The 20274-nt window shown below is 48.6% G+C and overlaps 1 protein-coding gene across 2 annotated transcripts in view; it reads right to left on the reverse strand.

The window, feature by feature from the left end:
* LOC103603718 (tubulin-specific chaperone D) overlaps positions 1-18100 on the reverse strand; it is a 152714-nt gene extending 134614 nt beyond the window's left edge. Inside the window, exons 1-5 of one of the 2 annotated variants that reach the window (XM_008588290.1) lie at positions 17974-18100; positions 14661-14797; positions 13016-13076; positions 11585-11659; positions 6753-6847 (exon numbers count right to left, since the gene is read on the reverse strand). In XM_008588290.1, the coding sequence (XP_008586512.1) occupies positions 6753-6847; positions 11585-11649 (160 nt within the window). In that variant the 5' untranslated portion in view covers positions 11650-11659; positions 13016-13076; positions 14661-14797; positions 17974-18100. Of the gene's footprint in view, positions 1-6752; positions 6848-11584; positions 11660-13015; positions 13077-14660; positions 14798-17830; positions 17860-17973 lie in introns of those variants that run through there. The other variant, XM_008588291.1, reaches the window with a different exon arrangement.
* Positions 18101-20274: the final 2174 nt, after the last annotated feature.

A 20274-nucleotide genomic window follows, 5' to 3' on the forward strand; every position in this document is an offset into this window, starting at 1 on the left:
AGCCTTCCCTAGGGAAACAGCAGCAAAGTAGCAATTTAAACCACCACACACTCAAGTACTGAGTCCCACAGGAAGTTCTCCTGGGTTAGAAGCAAAGGACAATAAATTAGTTCCGGTCCTGGCACAACACCAGCACCTTGGGGCTTGCCTGGGAACCAGAGGCTTGGATCCGGGGACCGAACCCTACTCCCACTTCCAGGCAAACTGTGCCAGCACCTTGGGGCCAGCCCAGGCACCCAAGGCACAGAGAAGGGGACTGGAACCCCCTCCCACAACCAGGCACACCACACCAGCACCTCAGGGCCTGCCCAGGGACCTGGGGTATGGAGAAGGGGACTGTACCTCTCTCCCACAACCAGGCACACTGCTCCAGCACCTCGGGGCCCACCCAGGGACCCGGGGCATGGAGAAGGGGACCAGACCGCCCTCCCACAACCAGGCACGCCACTCTAGTGCCTTGGGGCCTGCCCAGAGACCCGGGGCACGGAGAAGGGGACCAGACCACCCTCCTTCAACCAGTCATACCGTGCCAGCACCTCAGGGCCTGCCCAGGGACCTGGGGCATGGAGAAGGGGACCAGACCGCCCTCCCACAACCAGGCACGCCACTCTAGTGCCTCAGGGCCCGCCCAGAGACCCGGGGCACAGAGAAGGGGACCAGACCACCCTCCTTCAACCAGGCATACCGTGCCAGCACCTCGGGGCCTGCCCAGGGACCTGGGGCATGGAGAAGGGGACCAGACACACCTCCCACAACCAGGCATACCGCCAGTGCCAAGAAGCATACCAAAAACAGCATCTCCATGTGGGTGGCCCACCACAGCCTCCACAATCACCATGGCTGCTGCGAAAGCAACTAGACACCACAACCACCACGCAGATGGTCCGCCAACCACTGGAGTACATTCACACAAGGAGAGTCACCAGCAGAGATAAAGAAAAGAAGAGGATGTCTCTTTCCACTAAAGCCCACTTCAGAGTGATAGAAGAAGCATCTGCGCTATGGTAATATTGGGGGACCCAATCACATCTCTCAGCATTGGACAGATCTTCTAGGCAACAAATTAAGAGAGTAACCATTATTCTTTCAGAAGGAGAGAAGAAATCTAGGGTAATTAGAGGGGAGAGCGTGAGAGGGGGAGAGATTGGATAAGGGACATAAAGAATAATTACGATTTGTAACAATATATATGCTAGTAATATTGATTTGATCAACATATCTCAATGTTCAACCCCCAAAATATGTATAATCGATTTTGATTCAATAAATTAAATAAATAAATAAATAAATAGAAAATCACAGTGGCTCACAAACTCTCCCTAAGCTTACTCATGGTCAGCACCCCTTCCCCCACAGTACCTCCACAACCACCAGCAGGTTCAAAGAACAGCCACAAAAAGCAGAAAGGACCTACACCAGGACTAACAAAGAAAACAAAGACATTCCGGCGGCCCTTCAATGCTAGTCCTCAAGTAAAGGTGATAACACAGAAGATGAGGCCAAGAGCAGGGCAGCTGTCCACTGACATCAAAGACCCAGAAACAGGCTGCAGCACAACACACAGGGAGCCTGCGTGTGTGCAGAGCACACAGGGAGCGTGTGTGCATGTGTGTGTGCGTGTGCACGTGCGCATGTGCACTGTGTGCATGCAGAGAGCAAGTGGCAGAACTCCCTAAAAAGTAACCCAAAGACAACAGATGCTCCTTCCCTGAGCTTCTCTGTCCAGAGGGCAGCCTGCCTTCTCGAGGGCAGTGGGCAAAAGGACCCAGGGTGTCTCCAAGGCAGCCATCAAGAAGCAGGTATCTTTGCCTTCCAATCTGACTTCTCTACTTTTACTTCTCCCCCGTTTACCATGTGCCAACGAAGCTTCACATTTCCTCTAAGACTTGAACAAAAATTTTATTCACCAAACATGCTCATCTATACCCTGTCCTCCTGGGATATTTCTCTGCCAAGCATTTGTTTCCGCTGTTTAAACTAAACTGACAGAGAATGCCTGCAGCCATGTGGGACACGGCGACCGTCCAAGGAGACAAGGAAGTGCAGGGAGTGCTCGGCCATGCAACAAGGAGCCCGAAGGGCTGAGTATGAACTCCAGCAAGACTCACTGGCTCCCTCAGCTATGGCTTTATACAGACAGGACCACTCTCAGAGGAATGGTGTGAGGTCAAAAATGAAAACATAGGAAGTATACCGCAGATGCTCCATAAACATTGGCCCCGTCATCTCCCAAGCCTGCTCCAAGACAGAACCCATCATCTCCGCCTGACACACTTCTCCTGCCAGGAGACAGCTTCTCCATGCCCCACCAGGTGCAGAAAGAGGACTGCACAGAGGGTTCCGCTCATGTGGAGGGCACCACCAGGCAGGAGGAGGTCAGCCTTCCACATGAAGATTGTGGACCAATTTATTCTACAGCAGTTTCACAGTTTTTAAACAACAGCTTGACACTTTTCATTTATGACACCAACACCCATATCCTCTCACTCTGGCTGCTTGGGATCAGGGGACACCATCCAACACCACAAGGCATGACACAGTACACACATAAACTAGCCAGTAGAGTATCTCATCTCCTTGAGTTAAACTGAAGTCAGCACTTCACAGGCAAGAATTTCATCTCCATCCATGCCACACACACGCACACACATGCCCTCACACACTCACTCCCACATCCAGTTTCACAAACATTGTTAAGTCACTCGTTTAGGATGGAACAAGAGTAAATAAAACTACAGGAGCAAATCTTTATGACCCTGGGTGAGGTAATGATCTCTTAGCTATGACAGCAAGAGTACAAGAAACAAATGACACCATCAAAGACAATGAAAAGACAACCACAAATGGGGGGAAATATTTGCAAATCATATATCTGATAAGAGACATATACAGAATACATAAGAACTCTTAAAATGACAAAAAAAGAAAACAATTTTTAAAATGAGCAAAAGACCTGAATAGACATTTCTCTAAAGAAGACATACAAATGGCCAACAAGCACATGAAAAGACACTCAGCATCATTAGTTGTTAGGGAAATGCAGATCAAAATGATGAGGTAACACTTCACACTCACAAGGACAGCTATTATTTAAAAAAAAAAAAAAAAAAAAAAATGACAAAAAAAGAAAACAATTTTTAAAATGAGCAAAAGACCTGAATAGACATTTCTCTAAAGAAGACATACAAATGGCCAACAAGCACATGAAAAGACACTCAGCATCATTAGTTGTTAGGGAAATGCAGATCAAAATGATGAGGTAACACTTCACACTCACAAGGACAGCTATTATTTAAAAAAAAAAAAAAAAGACAAAACAAGTGTGGGAGAGCATGTGGAGAACCTGGAGCCCTCATACACTGCTGCTGGGAATGTGAAATGGCACAAACATTTTGGAAAGCAGTTTCAGTTTCCTAAAAAGTTGAAGATAGAGTTACCATATGACCCAGAAATTCTATTCCTATAGCCAAGAGAAATGAAAACATATGTCCACACAAATACTTGTACACAAATGTTCACAACAGCTCTATTCATAATAGCCAAAAAGTCCATCAACTGATGCACAGAATAAACACAACGTGTTCTGTGCATATGATGGAATACTACTCAGCCATGAAAAGGAATGAAGCACTGACATGCTGCAACATGGATGAATATTAAAGACATCACACTAAGTGAAAGAATTCACAGACAGAGTTCCAGTCAAGATGGCAAAATAGACAGTTCCCAGCATGATTTTCTCCCACAAATCAACCAACTTACAACTATAAAAATGTAACATCGGGCCGGCCCGGTGGCGCACTGGATAGTGCGCCGCTTGGGAAGCGTGGCGGCGCTCCCGCCCGAGGGTTCGGATCCCACATACGTGGGAGCTAAAAATAAATAAATACACAAATAAATGGGGGGGGAGGGAAGAAGACACAACAATTACGATTCCTTGAAGTTGTTACGACAAGCGAACAGATATGAGGTTGTTGGGAGGGAGGGGGGAGAGGGAGGAAGGTTTTGATAATGGGCCACAATAATCAACCACATTGAATATTGACAAAATTAAATTAAATTTAAAAAAAAAAAAAAAAAGCTTGTGGGCCAAAGAAGCAATCATCATGGAAAACAGAATAAATTTGCAGTATAATGAAAATATTGCATACCAAAATTTGTAGAATGCAGCTAAAGCAGTATTTAGAGGGAAATGCACATTTAAGAAGAAAAGTTTAAATTAATGAGCCAAACACCCACATTAAAAAGTTAAACAGGGCTTCCGGCCAAGATGGCACAATACACAGTCCCCAGCGTCACTCTCTCCCACAAATCAACCAATTCACAACTATAAAAAAGCAACAACAGCCAAGCTGGGACCACTAGAGCTCAGGGGAAGAGGAGGAGAGACCTACAGAGTGCATGAAGGTGGGAGAAGTCACAATGAGAAAAAGAAAAAACCGCTCCAACCATTTCGTGCCGCATTTAAGGCTGGAGCTGCTAAGCGCACAGAGCAGGAGCAGGCAAAAGTCACAGCTGTGCCCTTTGGATGGAGTTGCTTGAAGGTGGCAGGATAGAAGAGGGCCTTGGTGGCCCCTAGAGCAGCAAGACCACAAATAGTGTTCCCGTGGACCCACATAGGAGCGAGGAGCCAAAACAACAGAAAAAAAGGAGCCATTCAGAGGCCGGTGAGTCATCGCAAGGGATCAGCACACAGCCAGTCCCACCGGAAGTGTTTGGAGCACAGGCAGTGGGGGAGACGGGCCCACCAAGGGAACACTGGGACACAGCAAGGACAGCTGATCTGCCCCCCAGTCAGCACAGGGCCACTCAGAGGAGACTGGTGGAGAATGCAGAATTGCATGGGTACAGTTTGATGAACAGACTCAGGCCCAGATCAGAGTTTCTACACAACCCAGCTGCACCAGGTCTCTGGAGAGCCAGAAGTACTTATAAAGTCAACCATTAAAACCCGAGCTGCACAAAAAGCCTTCCCTAGGGAAGCGGCAGCAAAGCAGCAATTTAGCTAAACCACAGAGTTCAAGTGCTGCGCCAGGGACCAGACATACCCCACAACCGGGCACACTGCCAGTGCCAAGGCACATGCCAAAAACATCACCTCCACGTTGAGTGGCCCACCACAGCCACCACAATAACCATGGCTGCCGCGAAAGTGGCTAGATGCCATAACCACCACACAGATGTTCTGCTAGCCACTGGAGTGCATTGACACAAGGAGAGTCACCAGCAGAGATAAAGAAAAGGATGTCTCTCTCCACAAAGCCCATTTCATAGTGACAGAAGAAGCATCTATTCTATGATAATACTGGGGGACCTGATCACACCTCTCAGCATTGGACAGATCATCTCGGCAACAAATCAGCAGAGTAACCATTATCTTTTCAGAAGGAGAGAAGAAATCTAGGGTAATTAGAGAGGGGAGGGGGAAGGGAAAAGGGGATGGGGAAAGATTGGACAAGGGGCATAAAGAATAATTATGATTTGTAACAATATATATGCTAGTAATATTGATTTGATCAACATATCTCAACGTTGAGCCCCCAAAATATGTATAATCAATTTTGATTCAATAAATAAAATAAAAAATTTTTTAAAAAACAGAAAGGTAAAAAAAAGAATTCATAGTCAAAAGACCACGTACTGCAGACTACACATAGCTAAGAGAACTGTCTAGAAATCACAAATGTATAGAGACAGAAAGCAGATTAGGAGTTGCCCAGGCTGGAGCACTGAGGAAAAGTAGAGTGACTGCTCTTGAGTAGTTTCTTTAGCGGGCAATGAAAATGTTCCGGAATTAAATTATGGTGATGGATGCACAACTCTATAAATATACTAAAAACTACTTAACTGTACACATTAAATGGATGAGCACCATGTTATGTAAATTATATCTCAATAAAGCTATTACAAAACACAAGCAGAATGATTAAATAGAAATTGCAGGCTTTAAAAGATCTCCTTGTGTGTCAAGATGCCAAGTGCAAAGCTGTTGCTTCATACACCACCATGGCTTGGCGCTGGTAGGATGCACAGCTGCGCCTATCTCAGGTGTCTCTATTCTGGACAGAAGCCACCTCCCCAGATGCAAACACACTAGGGAAAGGGACCTCTCAATCCTTTGCAGACATTCTTTCCCACTGCACACAGGAGGCACCTCTGGCCACACCCAGGGACTGTCCCCATCAACCAGACAGAGCTACATGTGGCCATGGCCTGACAGCTGGTCTGGGGTTCGGTGGTCCTTTCACATCCACAGCGTTGTGCCCTCAGTCCCCAAGCCCAGTCTCACTCCTGCCCACTCCAGAGCTTCCTCGGCCCTCCACCCCAATTCCACACTGGCCTGAGCTTCGTCGCCAGGGGACACTGTGCCGCTGCAGGAGACACAGGACATTGCCTGGGGTACCTGGTTCTACAAGTCAAATACGCACCACTGCAGGTGCTCTTAGCAGGCAACAGCACCCCTCAAGGGTGAAAACAGTTTTGGGGGGATGGGGCAAGAAAATCAGACATGACAGGGGTCCATGGCCCTCCAAACCCAGGTATACAGGACAGCTGTGGTATTAAGATTTCACAGCAGGCAAAAGAGGCAAGTAGGAAATTATAAAGGCCAATATAAGGAAAAAAGGATGAGAGACACTGGTCTAATATGTCCTTTTATGCCAACACTGTGTGTGAAGATGGGTTCAAATGAAGAACCCCAATGTTCTACAACAGTCCTGACAATGCAGATCAAAGACGCTTCAGCTACTCACCATCTGCAAGTCGGGACGGGAGCAGCAGGCCTCTCCTGCCCAGTTCTGCCAGTGCCAGACACCCTCCATGCCATGCTTTGTCCGTCTCCTGAAAACTGAGAGCAGAGTCCTGATTTCAGCTTTCAATTCAAAGCCCACAGCTTGGCAAGGAACACAGGCTGGCAACTCCATATCCTGTACCCATAAGCCTCATTAAAACCTGTTAGCAGGTTTTTAAAGTATCAGTTGGCTGAAGAATAAAACAGTCCAGCTTAACATGAAGACACCTGCTGTGTTCAGTCCCTCTCCTCGGACATCCTGATACTGAGGAAAAGTCCTGGGTCAGCCCCCAGACCCAAGCGGGCAGTCCACGGTCCGCACCGGCTGCAGTTGTGGCAGACGCCGAGGGAGGGCGCATGCTGTCCCACGCCTGGTTTCCTAAGCACAGCAGAGTCCTCAACTGTTCAGCATAGCCAGCAGCACCCTCACTCCCATTTAAATTTCAGAAACGTCTAGGACTCAGAAAGGGATTCTATCAAATTAAGATTACGTAGTAAAAAAGGGAGCAGGAAGACCTCCTTTAAATGATACCCCACTATTTACTTTAGCGATCAAATTCAAGATAAAAAATTAGAATAATGAAACAGCATTTAGATTTTTGGCACTATCTGAAATATGGACTTTTAATGAACAATTGTAATGCCAATTAATCAAGTCGTAAGTAACATTTTATATTTAATAAAAGTTTTCCTGAGCCGAGCCCGTGGCGCACTCGGGAGAGTGCGGCGCTGGGAGCACAGCAGCGCTCCCGCCGCGGGTTCGGATCCTATATAGGGATGACCAGTGCGCTCACAGAGCTCACTGGCTGAGCACGGTGCGGCCGGTCTCAAAAAGGACAAAAAAAAAAAAAGTTTTCCTGAAATGGTTCAGAAGTTCTCTCAAGGGTGTGACTCTGGCATTATTATCAGTGAGAATAACAGTTTCTTAGGCTGGTGAGAGTTGCTGTGAAGTTTCCACACTTTGCTGACTATATAAATATGGAAATGCATCTCACCAAAAAGCAAAACAAATTATGGGACTTTTACAGACTGTGATTAAGTTAATTTGATGGCAAAGAGATGTTTAGAAAAACCAACTAAACTGCATTACTAGAGAGAATAAACACAAGAATATTTACACAGGAGAGAGGCAAGAATATGTGTTCACTCAGCAGATACTCAGCAAGTGCCTCCCACGCACCAGGCCCTGAGGAGACAAGTGACTGAGGCAGACACAGCTGCCCCTCAGAGCTCACCAATGGGGGCGACTCAATCACAATTATAACTTTTTTTAAAGTTCCAGATGTTTTATTAGATATCTGCTCAAAGGCTGTGTAACCACTTCCAAAATCTTAACATTAGCATTTTGTGTCAATCAGGATTTTAATTGGAGAGAGATGCTTTACACTTTTCATAAAGATTTAACAACATGAGTGAAGGTGATAAACTATCAATGTTATGACTCCTCAGATGTACTAAAACGCTTGTTATGCCAACGTCTATTTCTAAATTACACGTGTGTGTTCACTGTGGCTGGTCAACAGGTGACACACTGTCCAGGAGGAATCGTCCACTAGGCTGGCCGGAGAAGCCAATATCATACTGCATGCCCCAGAGGGGACCCTGTCCTTGTACACTGGGGAGACAGGGAAGAGCGTCAGCCAAGCAGCAGACGGCAAGTTCCCACCCTCAGGTTTAAGCTTCAGGCAATCCTGGGAGCCCCTGGGGTCTCGAAGGAGTGAAGACAACAGAAAATGGGGGCCACGAGTGGGCAGGCAAGAGAAGGGAAGGTGGAGAAAGCCGCAGCAAGGTGGCTCTCAGATCATCAAGAGCCATGGGAAGAGCACTGAACTAACAGGAAATGACCTCAAAGTTGCATCGGGTGGAGCAGAATGAAGAGTAGGCTGCTATCAGCGTAAAACCAAAGGAAAAACATTTTTGTCCACCCACTCACATCTGTACCAAATGTCCCTTGGAAGGACCCAGGAGAAATAGGTGCCCAGGTGCCTGCGTGCCCAGGAGCACAGGCCATGTGCCAAGGGAGCAGGACTGGGGCTTTATCAGCTTCCTTCTTGTCTGAATTTTGGACTAAAATATCACCCTGTCAAAAACATCAATAAAGCTAAAAGAACAGACCAGAAAGGAATCCATGTGGCACATCTGTCGAACCCAGGGGCTGCTCCCTAGAGGAGGGCAGTGCCACAGGCTTCCAGACACTGTCACCTGGGGTGCCCCAGACAACATGAGGGAACATCGGCAGAATCCACAGCCACACCCAGGGTTCAGGACTACAGTCAGCCTGCTGAGTGGAGACCCTGACTGGGTTCAATGCCCATGCAGACACACTCTTCTCCCAGGCGCCCTGCCTCTGCCTGTGGTCCAGAACACACCGCCTCCTGGGTCCTGGGGTCCTGTGGGGCCACAGGAGGGAGCTGGGCACATTTGGTGGGCAGGACATGGGGGAGGGGGCATCTTTTTGACATAAGATGGCCACATGGGTCACAATGGTCCTGCGGGGATCACTGTGAAGTCCCTCTGGGGATGGGAGCTGCTCACGTCACGGCATAACCCAACCCACAGACAGAGCAGAGAGCAAGTTTACAGCCCTGCCTGGGAGCTGAGTGTTCTGACAGTTAATGTAATTAATGACCCATTTCAGAAGAGGCTGGCAGCTCATCACAAATCCCATGAGGACACAAAAGGAGGGACAAGATTGGAGCAGCTGCCATGCCAGGCCACTGTCCACCCCACGTCCCAGCTACTCCCTGCTTCTTGGAGTCTTCAAGCATCCTGGTCCACAGCGATGCCTTGTTATGTCACATTTAACAATCACACATTGTGCGCCCACTGTGGGCAGGGGCTATCCAGAGACAGGCCGTCCCTCCAACAGGCCCTGCTGCCATGGCTTTGGGCTGAGAGCTCTAGGGAATCCAGAGTAACAAGCCCGTTTTCACCCTCTAGAGCCTAGCTACAAAAATGAGAGGAGCATATTAAAATAGCAAAAATAACGACAAAGAAGCGTTTGAAGATTGAACTACATAGGATGAATGAAGCTAGAACACGATTGCAAGCCAGGAGAAAGGAACACACAGTCCAGAGAAGCAGTATGTTTGAGGGAAAAGATGTTCCTCAAGTTCAATTAGACATGTTCGGGTTAAGCCCACAAGGCCCTCAAGCAGAAAGCGCAGCAGCCAGAGGAGAGAGGCCCAGTGCAGGAGAGAGACAGGCGAGCCAGGCCTGGAACCTGCCACGCTGACATGAAGGGCACGGGTGCCACCAGACGCAGGAGGATACTTCCCACCCACACACTTGGGCCCAGGGAGGCCACGTGGGAACAGACCCCAGAGGACAGGTGAGAAGGGAAGGAGGAAGGGTAGATAAAAAGACAATTCTAAATGGCTGGAGGGTGTACAGAAACACCATCAGGAAGGAGAGACAAAAGAAGAAAGCTCTTGGGGCAGACAGCCAGGCCAGCCCAGAGAGGGGCCGGGAAGGGCAGGATGGAAGACGGTAAGGTCCTGGTCCTCCCCACCCTGCCCAATCCCGTCTCTCAAAGCTCCGCTCTCTCCTGCAATCAGGAAGACCCCTCCGCAGACATGCTGACAGCCACCCCCTCAGCCACTGCCCAGGGAGGTGCACAAACGAACAGGGGCCAGCACAGTCACACATCCATCACCACAACCACCAGAGAGGAACTCCAGGGACACATTCTAAGACAACCCAGCAGAAAAGTGTAAAGAGAAGGTCAATGTGTATTATTCCCTAACCCATGCATTCCATAAAGCACTTGCAATAAGCAGCATATGTTCTCTGCTAGGAATATTTCTGCTAGATGAATATTTGCCATATGTGCAACATTATTCTGAAAAAGATGACCAATAGCTGACATGTTGCTTCTTGCACTCCTGAAATTGTCACTGAGCAGGCTCGAGGCTAAGTGCAGGAAGAAAGCTGTTCCAGAAGGAAGACAACACTCTGTGGAGCGCTTGCAAAACTGTCTCTGGTGACTAACAAATGACACGTACTGGAGCACCCAAAAGTGCTGACAACACAGCTTTCTGCCAGCTAGTGACAGTCCCAGACAGTCCCAGGCTAGTGAAGGGCAACAGCGACTGAACAAGCTGAACGCCATTCTCAAGCGTCTGCTTCTGAAATGGCAGAAACGTAGACACAGCAAAGTGAAGGATCCTCGGGGAGGCATCAGGAACTTACCCTGTGGTGCGGGCCCCAGACCTGAGCCCCTCTGCCTGCATATCCAGCCCACACCCTACCACCCGCAGTCCACACTCTCCCCAAACACCCAGAACTCCCTGAAAGGCTCCTAAGACAAATACAGCACAGTACATGTAAATGTGGCTAAATTTAAACTTCGACTCATTTGAGTTAAATCCAATTTCAAATTTGGGCCTCAGTGATGCCAGCCTCATTCCAAGGTCCTGGCAGCCACAGTGGCTAGTGGCCACACTAGGGGAGATCCAGATGTTCCAGCATCACAGAATGTGCTCTCGGACAGTGTAGACCTGGCCCTCACTCAGACAACCACAGTTTCTACAGATAAGCATCTGTGGGTGTACATGCTTAAAGTGGACTTTTCTTTCTCAAGGTTTTTAAATATTACAGAGTTGATAAAAACAACCTACCAGAAATAATTAGAGTTCCCAAGTTCAACTTCAAAAGGGGAAACAAAAGAGCTGTTAGGGTTCTGACAAACAGATCGATTTTAAAAAATGTAAAAGGATTTAAGGAAAGAAAAGCCACTGCCTTTAAATTTGAGATTAAGCCAGAAATACATCTCATTTTGATCCTCTCACATACCTGAAACAATCCAACACAGACCCCACGACATCGTCCGCCAGTTCTTTGGGAAGCCTTCCAGCCATCCTACCAATTCTGAAAAAGAAAAGCAACACCCCGTCAGTTCCACCAGCCTGTCATGGAGTGCACACATGAAACGTGTCAACGGTCCCAAGCAATTTTCCTTTCCTCCGGAGAACGGGAAAGGAGAGGCTGACCCTAAGTGAGCCTCGCATGCTCTGCTCATCAAACATTGTCACCTGCCACACCAGGGATGGCATCATGTTAAAACAGAAAGGCAGACGGAGGAGTCTGTCCATGTCTGAAGCAGCGGCAGGTACAAAGGGGCAGATGTGCCCATGGTGGTATGCAGTGGGCTGCACAGTCACCTCTCACCATGCTGGAGTCCATCACCAGGCGGATGGCCAGGCCACCCCACTTCCATGCTGGATACTGACCATGCCAGCTCCCATCAGGCCACCTGTGGGGGGACCGAGGCCCCTCATGGAGGCGGCTCAGGGACAGCTCACAGGGCCACGTCCTGAACATAGCAGCAGGGAAGGGTCCTGGCTGGAGGCCTCTAGGAAGGCCCCTTTCTCCCAGCCTCTCTCATTGGGCATCAGCCCGTCACACCCAGCCAGACATGACTATGGGCTGGGATATCGACTGCTGGCCATGTGAGCCCCTCAGCCCTGTGAAGACCTTCCTAGGCGTTCATCATCTGAACTGATCCAGCACGGAAGCCCAGAAGAGCCCATGGTTGAAAGCAACCCCCACCCACCCAGCACCCACCAGCCCTTCACCCTGCTTTACTTTCTCCACACAGGGGTCTCATCCAATGACTGAAACATCTACTCTGTGTGGGTCAACTGTCCCTCCATGGCCCCACACCCCACTGGGCCACTGTGTCCAGGCCCGGGCCACGTCCTCCACGGAGGCATTTCAGCTGGGGTGTGAGATGCACACCAGTCCCCTCAGGTCTAACAGAGCGTGAACAGCTGCCCCTTCCCTCTCAGAGGGGTGCTTGTGAGGGTCAAAGGAGATGCTGACACCTGGTCCCTCCACAAAAGGGGGCTCTTGCCAACACCATCACTGCTGGGGGCAGGGGGTAACAGGCGAGGACTACAGTGATGAGAATGTGAAAGAACAAGGAAAGGAGCACTTAAAGGGTAAAAAAGGCAAATCTGGGCTGTGCCAAGAACTATGGTTCTGCACACGCTAGCCAGAAAGGCAAGAAAACGAAGGAGCCTGAAATTCAACCTTGGTAATTATCTTTAAAATCAAGATATAAAACAATAGATATGTTAGGGAAAAAAAAAATCTTTTTCTTTTTTTGTACAAATCTATAAGGTTTTACAGTCTCAAATCCCATATGAAGTATCTAATGACAGAAAGGCTCAGCAGAACCGCTAAGATGTCTGCCCGGCCCCCAGCCAGGCCACGGGCACTTACCCTTTAGCTGCAGACCATCGCACAATCGTGTCTGTGTCCTTCAGCCCGACCAGCAGCTGCTCTGTAAGAACAGAGGAAGGTGAGTTCTACATCTGCCTCAGAGTCACCAAACATTATTCTAGGTAAAGGTCTTCATCTTCCAGCTTTAAGGTAACCCATCCTGCACATTACTCAAAAGAATACCTTGACAGAAATTACATTAAGAATCTTCATTTTAATTATAAGAAGAATATTTCCTTCCCTGTGTTTTTAAATAATCATAGAAAGCCAATCTTGGCCACTGTTCCCAAAAAGCAGATCCATCCCGTCAAAGCAGTCATGGGGAGCAGCCCCCTGCCCCTGGTGAAGGCTGACACCAAGGGCTTCTCCCAAGGTCACAGGGGGCAAGAGGTCAAGGCTACTGAAGCAAGCTGGGGCGGCTTCCCAGAAAAAACTGTCTGCCAGAGGCTGCAGGAAGATGTGCTCTCCTGGGGAACGGGTCTTGGATTCAGGCCAACTTCAGGAAAAAACACATAAAGGCCCAGAGAAAGTTGGGGAGGTGGTCTGAGGTCACACGGTAAGGGTCTTGCAAGCCCCACTAGGGTGAAAACCTTGGCCCTAGGGCACCAAGCATCCCCAAAGGCCTGACTTGAGAACTGTCAGGAGCGACTGGGAGGGGGTCGAGGGACAAGTGTGGAGCCAGCACAGGTGCTGGAACACAGGCCGAAGGGGTGTTCTGGGGACGGGGAGTGGACAGGAACATGCTGGGGCAGGGGACAGCAAGAAGGAGACAGACTGAGGCCTCAACCTGGGAGAGTGGGAATTCAAGTGCCTTCAAGCTACCTAAGGCAGACACTGGGCACCACGTCACGCCAACCAGAAAAGGGGGCTCTGAGAAGCATCCTGGGTCAAGAAAAGAACAGAAATGCATGGGAGGGCTGGCGATGGGACAAAAGCTGTCTTGGTGGGTGAGGTAAACAGTGTAGATAGCAAGCGTAGACACTCTGGAAAGAAACCTGCCTGAAGGAAGCAGAGTGGATATCAGAAGAGAGCAGAACCTCGGCAGAGGCGGCTTGGCCCATTTCCCCCACCTCCTCAGGAGGATGGGGAGAGGGCGGGGCCCTGTCAAGGTGGGCAGGACAGGAGTGGCCACAGCAAGGGCTCTGCTGACAGTTCTGACCTCCTCTATGCCATAGTCTGAGACCACCAAGTAGGAAGACCTCTGCAAGGTGTCAGCTGGTTTGGGGGGTTTGAAATGGCCCCTAAGGAAAGCCTGAAGGACAAGGCAGAGTGTGGGGGCCAAGGAGCTGGAGACCTGATCCCCGAGTCCCCCAACTTAATTTCCCTGGGAGAACTCTTCCTGCAAAAACACCTGCCATTCAGGGCAAGCAACTGGACACATTCAAGTCAGGAAAACAGGAAGGCAGCATAGCAGAGGAGCTGAGATGCTACTGGAAAGAGAATGTCCACGGACACGGACAGACCTCAGCCTCAGGCTCCAGAGCACAGGTCAGTGTCAGTGGCCATGTGCTCATTGAAGGGGAGGGGGTCACATGGTGCTGGCACCAGGAGGTGAAGAAGGGAGCAAGCTGGAGAGGGACAGGGAAGGGCCCAGATGATGCTCCAGAGCAGAGGCTGAGGGAGGTCCACCATGCAGGCCACGCACCTATCACACGTTCCACCCCCTCTGGGACGTCGCAGTCTTCCTCACGGTCAGAAGTCACAACGAGCGGCTTCTGCTCACTCTGACCCTGAGTGACACGCTGCAGATTAGCGGCCAGAGACCGGCAGCCACGCTGGTACCTGTGCAGAGCAAAGATTCTCAGGTCAGCTGTTACAACTTAGCTGTTACACCTAAGAAGTACCTGACCTTCATGAATGAAACTGACAACCAGTGTCACTTCGATCTTAAAGGATGCCTGTGAAAATTCCATGCACCTCACAGAGACAGGATGAAAAGGAAGAAATCTAAGTACTGTCACCAGCATGAACTGCCAAGAACAGCCTGACGTGAACCACAGAATGCACGTCCAAATTCCAGAACATGCTCACATGTTGTAGCCATGAGTGTAGAAAGTCAGGGGATGGTAGGGGCACTTAGCAACCAACCTGCCTCGTCCTTATTCACAAGCGAGCAAGCTTGCCTTTCCAAAAGCACGCTGCTCCAGGAAGCCCCTTTGTGAAAGGCGCTGCCTGCCCAGGCCACACACAGATCCTTCATCACCATGTGCCAGAGCTCATCCATCCCCAGATTCTGCTTCCTGAAGACCTCTCAAAAGTTCCCACACACCACAGCCCTCTTCCCTACCCTAATGGGGACCCCAGCATCATCTCCCCCTGGATGTGCCATAATCAGGCCCACAGCATAGACTCTGGAATCCAGCTCATTGGTCAGGCCTAGCAACATGCTTACTTAGCTGCACAGCTCTGCATAGCTCCTAAACCGGTCTGTGCCTCAGTTTATCCCTCTCTAAAACGGGGATGCAGTCCTACCCAGACAGCTGCTTATGAGGACAAATGACAGGACATGCACAAAGCACTTGGACCAGCCTGGTGCAGGGCAAGGCCCATAAATGTGGCTTTTCTGCTAAAGGGGGGCACGGGGCAGGCAGCGTGAGCTGACTCCCAGGACAGGGCACCAGGGCAAGCTCCAGTGAATGCAGGGGCTGCAGCCTGATGGCAACTCCCAGAATGTGAATTATGTGGGCTTCAGAGGCAGAACACAGAACACCAGCTCTGACACCATCAACCGTGGCCTATCCTTCTCGCCCCCGCTCACTCCTGAGGGAAGTGGCTGCCATACTGTCAGCTGCCCTGTGGAGAGGCCACATGGCCAGGAGCCTCAGGAGGCCCCCAGCAAACATCCCGCAAGGAACTGGATTCCACCGACCTGCACGCGAGTGGGGCTGGGAGCAGATCCTCCCCATCAAGGCTTGAGACAGCAGCAGCCCTGGCGAGACCTTCACGAAGCCTAGGGAGGGACCCTGACCAGACTTCTGACCCAAAGAAACCATGAGGGAAAAAATGCATGGTTTTAAGCTGCTAAATTTTGGGGTGCTGTTAGGTAGCAATATAACCACCGGCCATCACAGGAACGCTGCTAGGATCACCAAGCAACCAGCACAATGCCTAGTGAGGTAACACCTAAGATAAGCAAGCACAGAGTAAGACCCAGAAACACCTGTCAGAGAACATCTGGGAGGCCAATAGCTAGTGGAGAGTTCAGAGGTCATGTGATATTGTGGGGAAGAGGGACACTCAAAGCAACGACCCCACTACAAGAGTCAGGGCTGTACCCTCAGAGAAGAACTGAACCAAGCCTACTAACCAAGCCCAGAGCCAAGCCAGGCAGGAAGTGCCAGAAACTCAACAGCCCCCAGAACAAAGCCTCATCCTCTTCAGTGCAAGATAAACAACAGCAGAATAATACTGAAAGATGAAACAAAAATCTAATAGAGGAGATAAAAATGGAAAAAATTTAGAAATACATAAGAAAAAGGATATATGGGGAAAAAAATTGAAAAGAGAAAGCAAATAGCACATTTGGTAGACTTAAACCCAATCTTAATAACTGCATTAAATGTACCTGGCTACACAGACTAAACAAAATAATTATGATACTATTTTCCTTCCCACATATGTGTTAAGTTTAGTACTTGTGATGGTTAACTTTAAGTGTTAACTTGACTGGACCACAGGGTGCCCGCTGTTTGGTCAAGTGCTATTCTGGGGTTTCTGTGGAGGTGCTTCTGGGTGAGACTGTCGTCTGAATCCGTGGGCTGAGTAAAAGAGACCACCTTTCCAATGTGGGTGGTCCTCATCCACTCAGATGAAGGCCTGAACAGAACTAAAAGGCTGACCCTTCTCAGCCACAGAGAATCCCTCCTGCCTGAAGAACTCTGAACTGGAAAGTCAGCTGTTTTCTGTTTTTAGGCTCCAACTGAAACACTGGCTCTCGTGGGTCTCCAGCCCATCAGTTCCCCCTGCAGGTCTTGGGTCTTGCCAGCCTCCATAACTACATGATTCTATGGATATGTATACATCCCATTGGTTCTATTTTTCTGGAGAACTCTGCCTAATACAGTATTGAACCATTTTCCATGGCATTTTGGGAACTGGCCACTAATATTTTGTTTGATAAATAACTTCTTACAGAATGAGCTTTATACTGAACAACCAAAAGGTATTTCAGCAAAACATCACTAAAACACAACATACTTCTTTGGAATTTGCTATACTTTGGGACACAGGTTGAGCTAAGCTTAATCAAATAATTTCTTCCCAAACCACACATATTAATATTTGAAATAAAACTGACGGTTATTAAAAATATAGCACCCCAAGAACATTAGAAAAGTCTGTATCCATGGGAGCCAGTAATTCAAAATCAACCTATTAGTTAAAGCCTTCAGACCATTAAGACATCATTTCCATCAACAAGGACACATACTTTTCTGAATAAAACTTAGTGAGTGAGCTTGGTTTTCTGTGGAAGAAGCCTGTAATTCAGATTCATCGTTGATCAAAATGGAGCTTTCCCAACAGTGAGCCCAAATTACTGAGGTTGTGTTGCATGAGTCACATGTCACATAAAACGCAAAAACAAGCTTTTCTTGTGACCACTCTTGCTTCAGTTATTCTAACTAGAAGATGCAATGAGAAAATAGCCAGAAGGAAAACCATTCCTCTTGAAATCAGAAACACTTCTGATATTAAAGAAAAAGTGAAAGCAAAAGACACTTTTCACTCACTGTCTACTCTGCCGTCACTACCTGAAACACAGGTGGCACAGCACTGACCACGCCAAAAACATCCGCTTGGCATTCATCTACCTACCTCCACGCTGCCACCTTCGGCTTCAGGAAGGTCAGCCCAAAAGACACTTTTCACTCACTGTCTACTCTGCCGTCACTACCTGAAACACAGGTGGCACAGCACTGACCACGCCAAAATCATCCGCTTGGCATTCATCTACCTACCTCCACGCTGCCACCTTCGGCTTCAGGAAGGTCAGCCCCAGCCGCTGTACGAGCTTTACCCCCAATTTCCGTAGTAGGGTTTGGTTGCTCTCGGGGAGTCTGCAGCTATCGAGGCACTCGAGGACAGTGGTGGCTGTGAACAAGAGCACACACAATTTAGTGGCAGGAAAGGTCACATGGACACCCCACGGCACCACCAGCATCTACACCTGCAGCCCTGAAGCCACAGATGATTCCAGAGGGGCCCCAATGCAGGTGGTGGCCTGAATTTACACTGAACCCCTTAGGCCCAGTCACCAAGACCCCCCTTTTCCTGTGTCATTTACCAAGAGAAGCTGGAGTTGAACTTACTCAACCTCCTCACTATGAAGTAGCAACTATGAAGGTCAGCAGAACAAACAAGAGCCCCAGAGAGCAGGAGAAGCAACTTAAGGAGAAGGCGGTGTCCACAAAGGCTTGACGAGCAAAAGGACACGCTGTGGACTAAGAAAAATGGGGTGGGGGGTTTATGTGGTTTGCTTTGTTTGCAGGGGGAGTCACTTGCATCATGCAGGAATGATGGTGACAGTAGGACAGGGGACTGGGCCCGAAGGGGGAAGACGGCGTGATGGGACACCCATACTGCCAAGGCCACTCTGGGGGACAAGGTGGGCCTTGAGGAGGTGGAACTGAGGCCAGGATGGCATTCCATGGCAAAGACAAGAGGGTCTGGGACAGAAACTCATGGCAGGATTTCAGAGATGGGTCTGAGGTAAAATGGACAAGACTTCCACCTGCACAAGAGAGAGGAGGAACAAAGAGAAGTCGGGGATGGAGGCGAGAGCCCAGGCGATGGGGACCACGGGACAAGGACGGGGGATGAGGATGGGGGAACAGGCTGATGGGGAGAGGGTGACGAGGTAGAGGGGACACCAGGAGAAAGCATGACTTCTGGGAGTGAAGGAACAGGGGGTTGGGTATGCAGCAGGGTCCTGAGGAAGCTCTGGATGGTGGCTGGGACCTAGGCTGAAACAGGACATATGCAAGCCACTAGGGCAGCGGAAGCCACGGGAGAGATCACAGGCAGAGTGATCTGTCAACTTACAAACATTTGCCTTTAGAACCAGGTAAGTTGTAACAGCATTCGAATAATTTTTCAAAAGACCCAAACTGGGCTAGGACTAACCTGAGTGATAACCCACAATAACTCAAAAGGAAACAAGACCCCAGGGGACAGCTGCTACCGCTGACTGGATATTTGGCGATACTGGGCAATTTTTGTTCACTTTTTCAGATGATAATGATATCCAGGTTCTGTTTTTAAACAGAGCCCCTCTCTTTTAGAGGTGCGTACTGAAACACACGACAGGGTATGTGGCTGGGGTGAGGAGCAGAAGTGGCCACAGTTAGAAACTCTGAAACTTGTGATAGAAATATGGAATGCGTTATACCAATCTCTCTTTCGTATGTCTGAAAATTTCCATCATAGCCAACTTTTTAAAAACAAACTATTATCCAAATCTGAAATTCAGACATCTTCTAAGACACAGAACTCAAAGAAGGGCCTCCTGATCCAGGCAGTAAACCTCTCTGTGGAGAGAGCCACTGCCCTCATGTTCATAAAGTGAGGCTCAACCTGAAACCAAGAGGACGAGGCTGAAGGCAAAAGATGTGGCCATGGTGACCAAGCAGACGAACAGCTGCCCCGGGGTCGGCCGGCCAGCAAGTTGGGGCTGCATCTGCCTCCCCCAAGCCCCACCAGAACCAGGACACAGGCAGCTACACTCCCACTACAAGGTTTTCAGCATTTCCTGTATTTCAAATGACTAGGAGAGTTTACTAAAGTCAAATTATTAAAACACGCACACACACAACAAAAAACAAAGAACTATCATAGTATTCAAACACACCACATTACATATTCTTATACCCACTAATAAAGTGTTAAGGAGACAAACTTGATTAAATATGGGCAAACTCACATCATAAACATACCTTCTCTTAAAAATAAATCTTACCATAGGGTAAACAGTCTTCACGTTTTCCATGTTTAAATATTTGTGCCTAAAAAAAATTATTTTTAAATGTTACAAATACATTTTAAACATAAATTACCAAAATAATTTGCTGCATCTTCCAGAATTTTGATTCTAAACACTCACTACCTAATAAAAAGAGAACAGTTTCTGTACACAATAAAGGAATCACAATAGAATGAAGAAGAAATTTTCCAAAACATCATCTTGAAATAGGGATGCAGTCACAAAGTCCAGGTCACTTATTGGGGGGAACCCAGTTCCTGGTCAATGGCATCACTGAAAA

This window comes from Galeopterus variegatus, unplaced genomic scaffold, assembly GCF_000696425.1.
Source record: "Galeopterus variegatus unplaced genomic scaffold, G_variegatus-3.0.2 Scaffold4762, whole genome shotgun sequence".
Classification (NCBI taxonomy): domain Eukaryota; kingdom Metazoa; phylum Chordata; class Mammalia; order Dermoptera; family Cynocephalidae; genus Galeopterus; species Galeopterus variegatus.